Source organism: Dendropsophus ebraccatus, chromosome 11 (assembly GCF_027789765.1).
Source record: "Dendropsophus ebraccatus isolate aDenEbr1 chromosome 11, aDenEbr1.pat, whole genome shotgun sequence".
Lineage (NCBI taxonomy): Eukaryota > Metazoa > Chordata > Amphibia > Anura > Hylidae > Dendropsophus > Dendropsophus ebraccatus.
Genome location: NC_091464.1, coordinates 52087364 through 52104844, shown reverse-complemented (window position 1 = coordinate 52104844; position 17481 = coordinate 52087364). Strand labels below are relative to the sequence as shown.

The window sequence follows — 17481 nt, the reverse complement described above, 5'->3', positions numbered from 1 at the left end:
AGTTACTCAGGACAACCCATCCACCATACATCAGGATAATACAGCTCTTTTCCTAAGCTAAGCAATGATGGGTGTTAAGATGGCTGTAGGCATTTTCCGTGGTTATTTCTTTACTTAACCAATAGGTTTTGTCACTTGGAAATTCATTGACATCATTGTAGATATCTCTGTAGATACATTTTCCCCATAAAGGGGTTGTCCCATTATTAACATTAATCATCTATTCAGGGCATAAGTGTATGATAGTGGAGTGTCCGCTGTAGACCACCACGATTTCAAGAATGGAAGCCTCGAATCTCCTGTTGAAGTGGATCGGCAGTCCCATGTTAACAATTTAGCTCTATTCACGGTCTATGGAACTGCTGAAGACAGACATGCATCGCACTTGGCTATCTCCAGCAGTCCCATAGATAACACTGGACAACTAATTTTTTGAAAATGTCATGGGAATATGATAAACCCATTTGAAATAAGTGGAAATATAATATGATGTAGAAATTTTGAGAAACATGACACTACGTTTTACTGATTATGAAGCATTTAAATGTTACCCACAGCATTAGATCCACCTAAAAATAAGCGTTTTGCTGCTGAGACTTTTTTGTACTTAACATCCGCTGCATCCTGTATTAAAGTCCAGCAACAGTAAGTTAGTATTAATGGATTCCAGGGAAGAATTGCAAATGTTTCCAAGCAATTTTCCCAGACTCCAGTTTTCAACCTGTTCAAAAAAATTAATATCTTAGTGGCTTCGAAAGACTTCTGTACCAGGTGACAGCAAACGCCATTCTTGAAGTCAGTAACTCTGCGAAGTCATTGGGGGAGATTTATCAAAGGGTGTAAAATTTAGACTGGTGCAAACTACCCACAGCAACCAATCACAGCTCCGCTTTCCTTTCAGCACTGCTTAAAGCTGAGCTGTGATTGGTTGCGGTGGGCAGTTTGCACCAGTCTAAATTTTACACCCTTTGATAAATCTCCCCCATTGAGTTCTGGCTGTGATATAAGATGAGGCTCACCAGACAAATATGGCTAAAAGTCTGATTCAGTGTGTTTTGTTCCCCAATTTCTGACCCATGGACGTCAGCGTCTTCATAGACTGCCTCAGCTAGGCTCCATGTCTCTGGTGGCTTTGGTACTTGAAGAGTGTCATCCTGTGGCACTGGTCCCATAGCTGAAAGCAGATTGGGATATTTAATGGATTTATTATTCTTATCAGAGAAAGCAGAGACATTGGTTTGACAGAAGTAACAGTCGATCACATGATACTTCTGTTCCTGCAATATGATTAGGACAGCAAACAGTGACTTGCAAGAACCTCTCAGCCAACCTCTAAGATTAAAAACTGTATGTGATAGGAAAATTTTCAAACTACATAAAATAAACCCAAAGGTTTTCAGGAACTAAAATATCTGTTGTCCAGTGTAATGAATGAAACAGCAATGCGCACTTGTGGCTTGGGAACAAGATCACAGTGGTTCCCAGTGACCAGACCCCCATGATCACCCCATGGGGTGCCCGGATTGTTAGATTATCCGGGAACACCATAGAAGATAGCAGCGGTCTGCTGCCGTCGTTTCTATTCCGCGGAGCAATAGCAGCAGATCGTTGCTATTTTAGTCGTTTGTCTTTCATCATGTTGAAAGACAATGACAGACAACGATCAGCTGACATTGTTCATGTCGGCTGATCACTGTCTTCTATAAAACTAGATGATTATCAGCCGTAACGGCCGATATCAGCCAAAAACGGCCGATAATTGTTTTGTCTAATAGGGCCTTTAGACTATTGAGCGGGGAGCAGATGCACTGAACTGAGGTCCTCTCCCTGGTCCCTGCTAATTCTCCTAATCAGTAAGGGTCTGAACATTCAGACCCAGACAAATCAAAACGTTTGACATGTCTCTGTGACATGTCAAAACTTTTTACAAAGGACAGGTACACATTAAAGAGAACCTGTCATCTTAATCTGACTGTCCCTAAAATAAAGGTTTCTCTCTCCCTAAGTCTATTTATGAAGATATAGACTGCCTTTGCAGTCTGCATTTTATACTTTACCTAATCCTCTGTTTTGGTGCAATAAGGGCGGGCGTCACCATCTTGATGACGTCACTGGCGCTTCAACGTTGGAATGTGTCGCTGGAACGCAAAATGACATCATCAAGATGGCGGCACCCGGCCTTACTGCATCGAAAGAGAGGATTAGGTAAAGTATAAGATACAGACTGCAAATGCAGTCTATATCTTCATGAGTAGATAAGAAGAACAGGGACACTAGATAATACACAGTGTTCTTGCACTCTATAGCGCGAGATCACTGTGTATTGACACACCGGCGGGCAAAGGATCATGGGAACCTATCCTGCCGCTCTTTTTAAACGAGCTGGCGCGAGACAGTGAAAGAAAGGTGAATAAATTAAAAACACAGCCACAAAATTTGTTATATTTATAAAAAAAAAAAAAAAAAAAAAAAAAAAAATTGGATTTCAAGTAAATGGAGGAATTAAAAAAAAAAAAAAAAAAAAAGAAAGAAACGGCCGTGATTGGTTCTCTTTAAAGGATCGTGCATATGGCAGGAAGTATAAAAACTCTGTGTGGTGTCACATTATGCATCCTTATCTTACCACATTACATAGGTATTCACCATAGGGCAAATTATCTTTAGAATACACTACATTTTTTCTGAGCTTCTGTATGCAGAGCTATGGGTTTAAAGGGGTTATCCAGCATTGGAAAAACATGGCCACTTTCTTCCAGAGACAACAGTCTCCAATTTGGTTGGGGTTTTGCCCCTCAGTTCCATTGAAGTGAGTGGAGCCTAACTGCAAACCACACCTGAACTGGAGACAAGAGTAGTGCTGTCTCTGGAAGGAAGTGGCCACATTTTGCTAAAGTTGGATAACCCCTTTAATTGAGAGGTTGCATAACACATCCAAGGCTTGAGTTAGCCCACAAGCCCCTCCCCCTTCCATGTTTACATCTGCAGAGGTACAACCTTTTCAGCCCTACGAGGGCTCTTTAGACCGCTAATAATAAACTATTACAATCCGGTTACACCCAGTGACTGCAAGTGACGTTTTCTCAAGTCATTCTCTTTTCTTCTGCATCTGGTCCAGACTGCTATGAAGAATTCTACCAGCTGCAACTTGTTTTTGCTCCTTCCTCTAGTACTGTTTTGCCTGTTGCTACCACTGAAGTTTTCATAACTAACGTTATCCCCCCAAAACAGTACCAAACAGTGCCCCTTATGCCAGTAGTACCCTTAAAAATAATAGTGTCCAGTTTGCCCTGAACTGTCTGCAAACATTAATAGTGCCCCTTAGAGGCTTCCTTACAGTAGTACCCTATACCATTTGCAAACATTTTTAACCACCCCACCAACGTTAAGGTGGCCTCATACTCGCAGTGGACCCTACACTGTACTATGGCCTCTCCATGGCATGAAATAAGCCTATGCTCTAGGCATGCAGGATCCATCTTATACTGGCAAAGATAATGACCATCTGGGAGGGATGGGTGGAGTTGGGGGGCTGCTTTTAATGATTTTCATATCTGTAGTGGGTCTGTAACTTGCCATCGCGGTGAGCTGTTGCATTTTTCTGTGTTTTTGAGAAAATAAATACCCCTTAGTTCTCTCCTGAAAATACTTCCCCTACACAGAAATAGTGCCCTTTACCTCAAATTAAAATTGCCTCCCACTGTGCCCTGTAAGTATTCCCTTCCTCATAATAAACCCCACTTACAGCCCCAACACAATGATAGTGATCTCACACACTTAAGGTACCACCATACAGTAAATGTACCCCCACCCATAAAAAAATGAGCTCATGGCCTACACTGTAAGTGACATGGTGCATAATGTTAGAGAGCATCGAGTCATGTAAGCAGAAGGCTGTAGTGCCTGCTTTAGAGAGTACATGACAGGGCAGGGTGCTAAGTCTTAAAGGGGTAGTGCGGCGGTAAAGAATTATTGACAGAATAACACACATTACAAAGTTATACAACTTTGTAATGTATGTTATGTCTGTGAATTGCTGAGCATAACGGGGAAGGGGGCCAATCGCGGCTGAGCAGCCGATGATGCGGCAGAAGGCGGCCGGCACTCAGGACGCTCGGAGGGATTCGGCCTGGCCGTCCGAAGACGAAATCGCAGACTGAAGATCGGAGACGAGTCGGCACGTGACAGGTATGTATAGCGCACCACACTTCCAGGTACACGGGTGGGGGTGGTGGGACACGGGGAAGGGGGCCATTCGCAGTTATAACATACATTACAAAGTTGTAGAACTTTGTAATGTGTGTTATTCTGTCAATAATTCTTTACCGCCGCACTACCCCTTTAAGACATGGAGGAAGTTGCTAGGACACAAGAAGGAGCTGTATTATTTTATTTATTTATAAAGCACCTAGGCTCCTACCATTGAGTATGTAGGCCCTACCATATAAATGAGGCTGAGGCTACCACCCCTCTTCCCCCCTGCCTCTGTGTCATCTAGAACCGGGTTAGGGAACGTATGGCCCCGAGCTGTTGCAAAACTGGCTGCCTGGACAGTGAAAGCTTTAACTTTGGCTGTCCAGTGGGCTGAAGGTTTCCCTATCCTTGATCTACAAGAAACCTTGCAGTATGAAATCTGAGGCAAATAGAAGTATGGGTGACATATTACAACCTGAATAGCATTGGAAATGTATCTTATAAAACACTAAGCATATGAAAGATGTTGTCTATGCCAAGCTTATAAAACAGATTCCCATTTTTATATGGGAAACGCTCCTCATGCTTTATGTAACACCCTGTCTACAGAAATGAACTGTTCCTATATACTTAAAACCACTCAATTCCAGAGATTCCACTTGACATTCCGCAGAGTACACTGACATTTTATTATAATGGTTGGGCGAGAGGCACCACCCCTCCTGCCCCATGGCATGTGGCACCCGCAGCCATTTCCTGGTTACAGCCTCTCAGCTAATTTTCCCTTTGTGCTGATCTCTTTGTCTGCCTTCAGCCTGTGTTTGTGTAATTGCAGAGTCCCGTTGCTGTGTGACCCCCCTCCCTTCCTCCTCCCATCACTCCAGCTAAGGTTCCCTCTGGATTACGTTCCGCTCTCTGTAGCCAGGTGAAACTTTTGTGTCACATGATCGATACTGCAACAGGTGCAGGTGGGAGGGGTGGAGGGACACACGGCGGTTAACCTCTTCCTCATCTAATGGGCAGCTCCATGTAATGCATCCGCACAACATTTTTTTAAGTTTTAAAGGCACATTGGTGCTAGTCCGACACATTACCCATACAAACATCTTTCCCTTCAGCAAAACTGTACTTTGACTCATTTTTTTGGAGCTTCGGGTACTATAATGCAGCCATTGAATAATATAAGGACTAAAGTGTAGTTATAAGAAGGATTACGGTCCATTGTGTGTTATATGATATTTGCTATGCTACAGCTTTAGCCCAAGCTGCTGCTTTGTTTAAACAAAGTGGAAATTCCTGTTTAGATTGACGCTTTTGAACTCTATTCACAATACTGTATAAGCCAAGTCCGACGCTGCAGGTTTCCCATTGTGCCCGGCTCCTATCCCCCGCTATGCACAGGTTCCTGTAGTTAGGACAATCTGTCAATAATAGTTATTTTTCAGATGGTGGGCCCCGCTAAGCTTTACAAGAAGCTATTTTTTCCAAGAATCCCTTTCTGACAATAGAAGCCATCAAAAAAGGGGTAGTAGAGACACATGCTAATGTATGCAATATTTCCTAGCAACAGCCTTTAGTTTTGACTCTTTTTTTTTTTTGCATACCAATGTAACAGACCCCGGTTATCCTTACTGGAGTCAGCACTCTTTAAGAGATGCAAATACAGTTGTGAGTGAACACAGTTTAATTGTGCCCCATGGGCTACAACTCACAGTTTATCTTTCCCTTCCAGCAAATTGTATTGAAATGCTGGTTGTTTTTTACTGTTAAACAGATAACGTATTCCCGTGACTAGTGGGGCGTGTAGAGATAGACACCATATCGGTTGAAATTATACTGTGCATTTAGGTTTTCAGTTAATACCACAACCTTTTGCCTTTTTTTTTTGTTTTAAGTGTAAAACAATACTAATCCACATCAGCTAAAAATACCATAATTACAGGTAATGAGCAGGTATAGAAGGTGGGATACACCCTGGAGATACGTCTCCAGCAGAATTATTAACAAGCCTTTGTGCCGCCTTTACTACAATGTGGAATAAGTAGAAAAACATCTCGGAAACTAGCAACTAACTAACTAAATGCATTTTAGATTCTACAGGCAATAGGGGTAGTAATAATCGCTTACAATAAATGTAATGTAATGGATCTCTCGCGGCACCACAAAAAACTGACATGTCAGTTTTCTGCGGCCGCTACTCATTGAATAGCAGCCGCAGAGAACCTGTCAGTGTACTCAATGGAGTGTGTGGCTCCGGCCACACGCTCCATTGTGTGCAGCGGGGAATTCGGATGCAGGCACACACGAATCCACTACAGTACCGGCCGGGATGATCTTCTCTGACACCGCCCATTTCGTGACCCGGCCGGGTCACAGAACGGCCGGTGTCTTACAACATGTGAACATGGCCCAATTGTGCAAAACACCAATAATAATGGTATGGCAGCACCAAGTGGCGTGCTGCCAGTCTGGTGTCATCCTTGCATCTTTTTTCAGTACAAGTCATGTGATTCTTTTTCACACGATTCCAGTAAGGAAAAGCCCTGGCGCCATGTAGAAGAACAGTCATCTCAATATTGTGATGTTTCTGAGAAAGCGGAGATGATAAATTTAGTCCACAGATTTCTTGCATAGTTCTCTTTTCTATATGACCCCAGGCTCTTCCGCAGACTTATTATAGGCTCATCAGCTTCTCATCTTTTTTACTGGATAGATTACTGCAGCATGTTATGCTATTTTGAGCACCGAAAAGACATAGAAAAAAAAGTAACATGTGTGAACATGCCCTAAGAGCTATATGAGACAAGATTATTACAGTGCCCTGTGGGAAGGGGCTGGTGGTAGTAAAAATGGGAGAGGTTGTCACATGACATCTCCAGAACTGCAAAGGATGGGAAAAAATATCATAGCCTTCTCCATACTGCAGGATACAGAGCACACAAGCCTTCTTTATATGAGGGGTTTAGCTTCTTATGAGGAAAAATTAACATAAGAAATATGATAATCTATGGGTATACTAAGTTATTATAGCAAATATAAAATAGTACCAAAAATGATCCCACTCATATTATTGGATGTCACTTTTTCCAAGGATAACCCCATAGGATTTATTTGCATTTATGTCACCTATTTAACAGCATGTCGTTTTTTTCCAGACATAACATATCCTTAGAAAGCCAGCCACACTGAGACAGCCAATGCTACCTGTAGTGACACCATAACACATGTAGCATTCATATAATTTTTTTTTTTTAAGAAAAAAAATCAGTTGTGGATTCCCATGGCAGAAATCACGAATAGCGAATTTGGGCTGTATATATCGGAATACAGTGATAGGTTACATTTTGGTCGCATATGAAAAATTGACTGGATATAGTTTACTGGTAGACTATGTTCAATACATTAAAGTCAATGGGCCCGCTGTGATATATGCCAGTATACCTTTTGCCTGCATCCCAACATATACCAAAGACATACAGCCTAAGGCTATGTTCACACTACGTATATTTGAGGCTGTATAGCAACCAAAACAAGGAGTGGATTTAAAACACAGAAAGGATCTGTTAACACAATGTTGTAATTGAGTGGATGGCCGTCCTTTAATGGCAAATATGTGCTGTTATTTTAAAACAACGGCTGTGGTATTGAAATAATGGAAGTTATTTACCGTTATATGGCGGCCATCCACTTAATTTCAACATTGTGTGGACAGAGCCTTTCTGTGTTTTCAATCCACTCCTGGTTTTGGTTGCTATGAGGACCTGACATGAGGACCAAATACAGCCTCAAATATACTTAGTGTGAACCCAGCCTAAATGTGGTGCGAGCATTCATCTTGAATAGACTCCAAGAATCTTAAATGTTTATTGCTCGAAACTATCTTTAGTTATTTGCCCTGATAACCAGCACCTCTGCCCTGCACTGCATTCCATGTGGTTTCGGCAAGCTGTAAAGTGAAGGAAGAAGAATGCCAAATATCACATAATTTACTCATTACAGTGTAAAGATACAGCATTTTATCATTTCATGATGTAGGAGAGGCAGTGTGAGTCACATTCTCTCTAAATGAATGATTCCAGCCTCGCACCATGTTTGATATAGCAACAGAATGAAGATTACAGTGTAGTCGATACTACATGTACCAGTGTCAGATCCTATATGACCAAGGAGTGAGAGCAGTTAGAGAGGTGCCATAAACGCAGGCACTTTACCTCTCCTGTCGCTGCTTGTTTTCGGGACATGTCTCTTTTTGCATCCACCATCTGGTAATTCTTTTATGGCATCCTGAAAAATAGCTAAGGCTATGAGATCACATGGTATTATACTCGGAGCTTGTGCCTCCCAGCTAAGACATCTTTTAGTACAGATGATGTGATGTAGTATTACTATTCCTGGATTAGCTGTTACCGGGTAGACTAATATTGCAACAGAACACATTGTCAGATTCAGTATATCTGTATATGCCACATTTATCTGACGTGAGTCCATCTGACCCATTCATTCAAAATTTTAAGGGTATGCATTGTCAAGATTTATTTTTTCGTACATTGTCATGGGAGCTGCCAGCTGTTTAGTTGATATTTAGTGATATGCTTTACATCAAGCCCCATGAACATTGACAACAATGGACTGGACTTGGCACATTGGCATGAATGGAGAGCATGAGTGGGTGTATTTTAAAACCTCTTATTTCACATGCTAAGGCTGCGTTCACACTACGTATATTTCAGTCAGTATATTTCAGTCAGTATTGCAACCAAAACCAGGAGTGAATTAAAAACACAGAAAGGATCTGTTCACACAATGGTGAAATTGAGTGGATGGCCGCCATATAACAGTAAATAACTGCCATTATTTCAATATAACAACCGTTGTTCTAAAATAACAGCAAATATTTGCCATTATATGGCGGCCATCCACTCAATTTCAACATTGTGTGAACAGATCCTTTCTGTGTTTTTAATTCACTCCTGGTTTTGGTTGCAATACTGACTGAAATATACATATACTGACTGAAATATACGTAGTGTGAACTCAGCCTAAATGTGAGCTTCACTGTAATCTGGTACTTTACAGCAGCCTCCTCCTTACCATCAGACAGAATATGAAGCCTCAGCTTTTAGGCTTCTTGGCTAGACTAAAAATGAGAGATGCAACGAGGAGCCTACTCCCTTGGGGGGGGGGGGAGAGGAGCTGTGCTGCTGTGGGTTAAAGTGTCACTATCGTTTGGGAAAACTTTTGACATGTCATAGAGAAATGTCAAAAGTTTTGATCAGTACAGGTGTTCAGAAGTAAAGTAAGAATGTAAGTCTATGGAGCCCGACTCTTCTTACACAGAGCAGGAACCATTCTTAGTACAGGTAAGAACACTCAGACCTGGACCCATCAAAACTTTTCACATGTCTCTGTGACACATCAAACGTTTTCCCAAAAGACAGTGACAATTTAATAAAAGTATAGTTCACTTTAGCTTACAGTAACCTAACTGTGGGTGTCTACAACTTACAGATTCCTTCAGCTCCCCTCTTTGCCGCTTATGGGGCCTGTTTAGTAGATACAATTACCCTTACTCAGGCAGGTTTGTTGGGCCACACTTCCAGTGCATTTTTTGCTGTGTTTGCTGCCCTATTGGTTTCTGCAGAAATACACCTATACTGTAAACTGTGGCACACATTTATTTAGTTTGAGAAGTCTGATGTCCCTTTAACTAATGAGGAATTGTAAAGTTCCTATAAAAGGAAAAGTCCGGCAAAATTTTTTATTAAAGTATTGTATTGACCCCTAAAAGTTATACAAAGCACCAGTATACACTTATTATGCGAAATGCTTATAAAGTGATTTTTTTCCCTGCACTTACTACTGCATCAAGGCTTCACTTCCTGGATAACATGGTGATGTCACTTCCTGGATAACATGGTGATGTCACGACCCGACTCCCAGAGCTGTGCGGGCTGTGGCTGCTGGAGAGGATGATGGCAGAGGGACATAGGGCACTGGAGAGACACTGAGCATCTCTCTGCCATCATCCTCTCCAGCAGCCACAGCCTGCACAGCTCTGGGTGTCGTGACATCACCATTATATCCAGGAAGTGAAGCCTTGATCTAGTAGTAATTGCAAGGAAAAATGCACTTTATGTACATTTCCCGTAATAAGTGTATATTGGTGATTTGTATAACTTTTGGGGGGGCAATACAATACTTTAATAAAAAAAAAAATTTCACTGGACTTCTCCTTTAATGTTAATGGTAAGAATACAGCTGGAGACAACCCTCATCTTGCTGAAATCTAAAAAGGGCAATGTGATCAGGGCCTACTTTACTGATAGGTTCTCCATAGAGTACCTATTGATTTAGGAAACCTCTGACATGTCGTAAAGACATAACAGAACCTTTTATGAGGTGGGTTCCAGGTCCTAAGACTCCCTGAAATGATGGGGTGACATGGGTGAGAATGTAGTGCCCCTTTAGCTTTATTATCTCTCTCCTGAGACCGCAGTAAAGTGGTGTATAAAAAAAAATCTGAATACCACTAATCCCACCTCAGCAGGGCCAGTCATTGAACAGGTGCTGACCCTTTGTTTGTACCATTGGCGAGGGTCTCAGTACCATAACCCCCATCAACTGAATCTTCTGACACTTTAACCCATTACTTTCTAATACTGTAGCTGGAAGACTTTAGGATATCTGTAGAATAAATAAGAATGATACAGACTAAACAGTGGATGGAAAGTGCGGTTCATATCCATTCCCCCACAACACTTTGCTTTTGTCTGATGATGGAGAGGTGATGCCGTGTGAGCGGCTCCTCGCCTAATTCCTCACATTCTTGGCAAAACCACATCCATGAATGCAGTCTAAGAATTGCTCAACCGCTAAGAGAGGAAGCAAGTAGATTGCCTCCCGACGCACTTTCTGCCTGACCAGCTATGGGAGTAGATGAAAGCAAGGGTAGAGGAGGAGCAAGGGGGAGTCTAGTGGGTACATGGAAAGGATTTTTCTATCAGAGAAAGGATGGTAGACTTCATAATGGTCGGGATTTTACTGCCATATGGTGCAACACTGCAGTTCCTGGCACATTGGGTGGACGAGACCCACGCTGTACAGGGAAACTACATTAGCATCTTTCTTCTCAATTATAGAAATCAGATCCCCACCAATCATCTAGCGATGGCATATCCTACCTATGTGCAACATCACAGTGAAAGTTTACTCATCAGATGACAAAACTCACTATTGTACAAAGTAATATGTATATGTGTATGCCATGTAAATTGCACATACACTTTACACCTGGCCGAGCTTTCTCTAAGTTAATGTCTCAGACATGAAAAAAAGCAACATTTTTTTAATAAAATGAAAACTGAAAAATGCAACCAGAATTTTCTCTGTACATGTGTTCAGTATGTTTACTATAAAAAAGAAAAGCCCCCTGGTGGTTACACACTAAATGACATGACAACAAAGGAAGGCAGTGTTCAAGTGATGTTACGGTGACATCTAGTGCACACTAGAAAACTAACAGTGCAAGTCAGCGTGACCAGTACACCGGACTACCAACTAGTGGGGAGTACCAAAGGATTTTTAAAAGGGTATGGACTCACTCAATAACAAAATCAACACCATTTAACTTTATTCACCAAAAAAAAGAAAAGAAAAAAAGACACCATTTCAGAAGATAAAAGAGTCTTATCATGTGAGTGCTGTCCGTCTCAGTGTTTCTTGTACTGAGCATGTCCGGCCCAGCGATGACGTCGGTACTTGGGAAAATTACAGGACAACTCCCAAAGAAGTGTGATTAGAGAAGATTTTTCACACCAGCCATGACTACTTCGCCACTGCGGACCGCCCATATGACTACATAGGGGTAATTTACATATGGTGCAGGAAATTTTCTAAGCTGTTTTTTCAAGGGCCATGAGGGAAGCTGATAGCATTCAATTATATATTTGGAAACCCTGCAGAGGGCTTTATAACAATGTGAATAGCCGCCTAGCCGTTTTTTTAGTGATTGGAGCCCATGACATGCCTGACTGTGACACCCTTTTGATATATATACAAGCATAGATGAGCTGCATATTATAACCATGAATAATCCAGAGTAACCAACATGGCCAGTCGTTAAACAGGGTGGGAGTGATTCTATAAGGTTCTGGTAGGATGTCACAGGTATCTGGAGTAGAGATGAGCGAACCGGGTTCGGGTTCGAGTCGATCCAAACCTGAATGATCGGCATTTGATTAGCGGGGGCTGCTGAAGTTGGATAAAGCTCTAAGGTTGTCTGGAAAACATGGATACAGCCAATGACTATATCCATGTTTTCCACATAGCCTTAGGGCTTTATCCAAGTTCAGCAGCCACCGCTAATCAAATGCCGAAAGTTCGGGTTCGGATCGACTCGAGCATGCTCCAGGTTCGCTCATCTATAATCTGGAGCCATGCTGACTGCATCCCCCACCATACCATTGAGAGAATTTGATGATTGAGGTGGTCTTACAGATGCTTCATTGTAATGAAGTCTCTGGGATTTTTGGGCTAGGGTGGTATTTGGGAGTCTTGTGGACACTCTTCCAAACAACCTTGGACTTTTTTACCTATGTGTCATACTGGATAGTCTTACTGGAAGATCAAGCATAACTTGATGTGCATTTCCAGAAGAAAAACGTAGTGCTTGAAAAGAGTGCCCCTTTAACAGTGACTTCCAAATTCATTAATGGCCTTTTAACCCCATAGCAGCGGATAGGGGAGTTTAGGGGGGGGTCACGCTGCTCCCGGCTGCTATCAGGAGTCAGAGACCACAGGTATTAGTCTGTAATTAACCATTTAAATGCAGTTTTCAAAACTAACAGCTGCATTTAAATGCTTCTTCACCCTATCGGTGGTTGGATAGTGGGCAAATCACGGAGGGGCGATCCGTGCTAGTTACTGGGCCAGGGCTCTGCGCTGTAATGGCGCTGATCCCGGCTCGGCAATCCATTGCTCTGGGGTCCAGCAGCCAAGAGCAATGGAGCACTGATCTCATTGATCAATGCAGTACATATTACTGATTTTACACGGTAAACAGCATAAGCGCAAAAAAAGGCAAAGCACAAAACTGATTAATTTCAGTCACATAAAGTCTAGAAAATTTGTAATAAAAATAATCTGTAGGTGAAAAAATGCAAGCACAATTACCTTTTAAACACGAGGAGGAAAAAAAGAAAATGAAAAACGAAAATTGGCCTAGTAATCAAAGGGTTAAGAATAGAGATGAGCGAACCGGGTTCGAGTTCGAGTCGATCCTAACCCGAACGTTCGGTATTTGATTAGCTGGGGCTGCTGAACTTGGATAAAGCCCTAAGGTTGTCCGGAAAACATGGATACAGCCAATGACTATATCCATGTTTTCCACATAGCCTAAGGGCTTTATCCAACTTCAGCAGCCCCCGCTAATCAAATGCCGAACGTTCGGGTTAGGATCGACTCGAACTCGACCCCGGTTCGCTCATTTCTAGTTGGGAACTAATGAGGGAACTATTAGCAGGTTATACGAATCGAACCTGCTGATAGCCCCCTACAGGTCCCGAGACGCTGAGGAGGAGGGTATGTGTGTTACCTTCCTCCTTGGCGCCGCTTCAGCGCTGCTAGTTGCGTAATCTGTTCATGATAAAGTATTCTGAGGCGAGACAGGCGGACAGAAAGGCTCACAACACTCAGCTGGCGCTCGTGTCCTCCCTTTTAGCCATAAGTGGGGTCTCAAAGCTTCAGACAGGTCACCACAACCTGCCAGAAATGTGATACAATGACAGGTCACCACAACCTGCCAGAAATGTGATAAAATGACAGGAATCCTGTACCTTTTTTATCTCCTGAACTATCCCTTTAAGGGAATGTGCTGTAAATTGTCACCAAACAGAAAGCCGAGAACACACACTTATGTAGTCCAGTGATGGATCAGCTGACAGGTCAGGTGATGGATCAATGCCCGCCTGGGCTCTCTATCGTTATGCCCTCTCTGCCAGTAATAAACATGGTTGTATTTTCGTCCTACCGGCACCATCACGTGACACCGGATTAGCCCCGCCCACTTGGACTGTACGGGCAGCAGGAGTGCCGTGTCTGCCCGCAGCCTGCGCGCTGTCCCCGGGGCCGCCATAGGCGCTTCCAATGCTGCTGCTGGCATCTCCCGGGTGTGCGGGTGGCAGACAAACTTGGGGGCTTTTAAAAAGGGCTGCGCGCTGCACTTCGGTGAGAGCTTCGCTTTTAACGACCCGGAAAAACCATGGCGGGTGAGTGCGTAGTGACGTCATGACGTGATGCAGGTGTGCGTAACCTCATGTCACCTGTGTGGCGTCCTTGTAAATGTTTATGAGGAGAGGTCATTGATGTGACGTCACTGTGTGCATGGAGAAGGGCAATATAGTGGAAGTGACCTTCTAGGCTCAGAGGTCAACGGGGTTCAAGTGTGCTCTATAGCCCTGTGCTCACATGACCCAGTTTCCATGTTTACCATTGATGGGGTATTCACACCCTGCTATTAGGTGGGGATTCATCCTGGGAGGGGGGGGGGGTACACAGGGGTCATCACTCCATTCATTCTTTATGGGGCCTCAAAACATTTCCAAGTTCAGGACCTTTGGCCCCATTGACACGTCTGTATTTTTCATCAGAATTTGCTAAGTAGAAAATACTGAATCCTTTGCAACACATTGATTTCTATGGTGCTATTCATACATCCTGTAAATTTGCTGATTCACAATCCAAAATGCGAAAAAATAGGACAGGTTGTAATGCGGTCCGCAATTGCGATACAGACATTCCCGTAGAAGTCTGGGAAAGCGCAAAATTTGCACAATTGCGGATCCACAATTTGGTGACATCACCAAGCTCATTTTTGCCTTCAATTTCTTTTTAGAACTTCACCTTTAATTTGCGGATCCGCAAAATACAGAGTACACTACAGATGCACTACGGATGTTTTTTGTGGATTGCAGATAAAAATGTGTGGAGGACGGATGACGTGTGAATGTGGCCCTAGGCCTCCTGCACACATGCATGGCCATTTTTTACGGTCAGTAAATACTGATCAAGAAGCCTTTTCAGGAGGCTTCAGGAAACCATCAGTATTTCTTATCCTGAAAGATGGAATAGAAAAAATTGAAGACTCCCCTCTGGCTTCTCCTCTCTTTTCCATCTCTGCAAGGACACAAGTGACATCACTTGTGTGCTTCAATGTCAGGGGGAGGGTGAGAGAGCAGCTTTTTGTGGCTGGAGGCATAATGCTGCCTCCGGCCACGAGAGTGATTAGCAGGGCCGGGAGCCCCACATTTAGGGTCAGTGTCAGCACCCGAAGGAACTTGTCTGGGTGCAGGCACTGGTTCGATCTGGCAAGCAACGCATCTGGAATTCCTGACAGTTTCCAGCTGCACTTCTGGAGCTGTCCACAATTCCGGATGCTCCCATAGGGTTCTGTGGGGCATCCCTAACAGAATTTTGGACAATTATAGGACAGGTCTTGAAGGTCATGCTCAATAGAACCCTATGGCTCAGGAAATCAATCTGAAATACAGATAGAACACATGAATTATTTCAATGCATTTTTTTTCTACCCGATAGAGGTCTATGGGTGGAAAAACACCACAAACTAGGTGAAAAAAACCCCCACAAAATGCAGTGTCTAGAACGTGTTGGCAATTACAGTTCTGGCATTTTATAGTTTACTGTTGACTCTCGACAATCATCTCGGTGCCATGTTTTTTTTGTTTGTTTTTTTAAATCATGTGCCACCCATGCTGTTTTTCCCCCCAAAAAAATGCCTAGTGTGATATTACCCTTACTGGCCTTTTCTAGGACGGCACTCTGGGAGTGAGTGGTGCTCAAGGCAATGAAATTCAGGAAAATGTAGAAAGGACTCTGCACTCACCAATACGTTATGCTCCTTTATTGTGCCTTTTTTTATTGTACAGCCTGCATCAGGTTACAAAAAGGACACGTTTCGGCCAAGCATGGTCTTCATCAGCAAAGCTAATACAGTGTGGTTAAATAGACAGCACAATGGTGAGTGTCGGGTCATCTTTACAGCTCCTATGGGGCTGTGATGTCACAAATACTGGAGACAAGTGGGGGGACCATGAGCGACAGAAATTTGCATTTATAGGACGGATAAAAATTATTAACCTAAACTTATTGCCACTTATTGCATAAATATAGTGTTGTAGAACTGCCCCAACATCTGTACGTGTGATGGTGAATTGGTTGTGAATATAGCTGCGGATTTCAGTGCAGTGAATGAAAACTGTAGTGAAAATCCTTGCCATTTCCACAGCAGATGGTATGTGCTAAAGATTTAACAGTCTGCAGCTTCTCTGGAATCTACTGGCAAGGATTGGGACTAGAGGTATCGGATTCCTGGTAACATGACCTAGCCATAAGCAGGGTCCGGGGCTCCTCAATGGGACAGCGGGCAAGGTGAGTTACAATTACAAGCTGGCCATAAAAACAAAACTCATAGATAGACAGGTCCCCCAGTGCAAGATGCTCTAATAATGGCATAGGATGCTTGTCTATGAAGAGGGATTGTTTCTGATGTGCCAGAACAACAGTTTCGGACACGCTGTATCCATTACTGTTCCCAGATTGGAAGGGTTTCTTTCATTTGAATGGTCCTAAGCTGCAATACCACACCAATACTGAGAACAGGTGTGTTGCTAATCCTGATAACCCCTTTAACTTTATTTTATAACACTAACTCCGTTTTACTTGCTTATACCCTTTGAAATGTACCATTTAAATTCTTTGTTCCAGTGTTGTCACCTTGTCCTATGACTTGTATGAAGGAAAAAAACCTGGACCACCCCTTGTCTTGCTACATGGATTGTTTGGCAGCAAATCAAACTTTCAGTCTATTGCTCGAGCTTTGGTGCGACGGATTGGAAGGACGGTAAGTTTTTGCTGTGTTTGTGTCACAGACAGTCAATAGGGTGGTGTCAGAAAACTATTGTTATAGATAAGCAAACCCAAGCCTAGGTCTGTACAGATGTGCTTTGTGTTAGATACAGTACGTGATAGCTCCTGTTATCATTGTGCAATAAAGGCACTCACCAAGAGTGCAGCCTAAAGGCCCTATTCCACAGATTACAGGTCTTTATGACTGTACATCAGAGAGGGGTGTCAGAATCTCTCACTAGTGGGTTTGAATACAAGCTGTATATCTCAGCATACAAACAAGACGTTACATTTTTATAATGGGATTTATTATATTCTTCTAGGTAGATATGCTTTAAGATGTATGTACTGTCACGCTTGGTGTTCTTG

The 17481-nt window shown here is 42.8% G+C and overlaps 1 protein-coding gene across 1 annotated transcript in view; it reads left to right on the top strand.

The window, feature by feature from the left end:
- ABHD11 (abhydrolase domain containing 11) overlaps window positions 1-17481 on the top strand; it is a 42843-nt gene that overhangs the window by 13360 nt on the left and 12002 nt on the right. The window contains exons 2-4 of the mRNA XM_069944896.1: window positions 16134-16224; window positions 16803-16866; window positions 16972-17107. Of these exons, the coding sequence (XP_069800997.1) occupies window positions 16134-16224; window positions 16803-16866; window positions 16972-17107 (291 nt within the window). The remainder of the gene's footprint in view (window positions 1-16133; window positions 16225-16802; window positions 16867-16971; window positions 17108-17481) is intronic.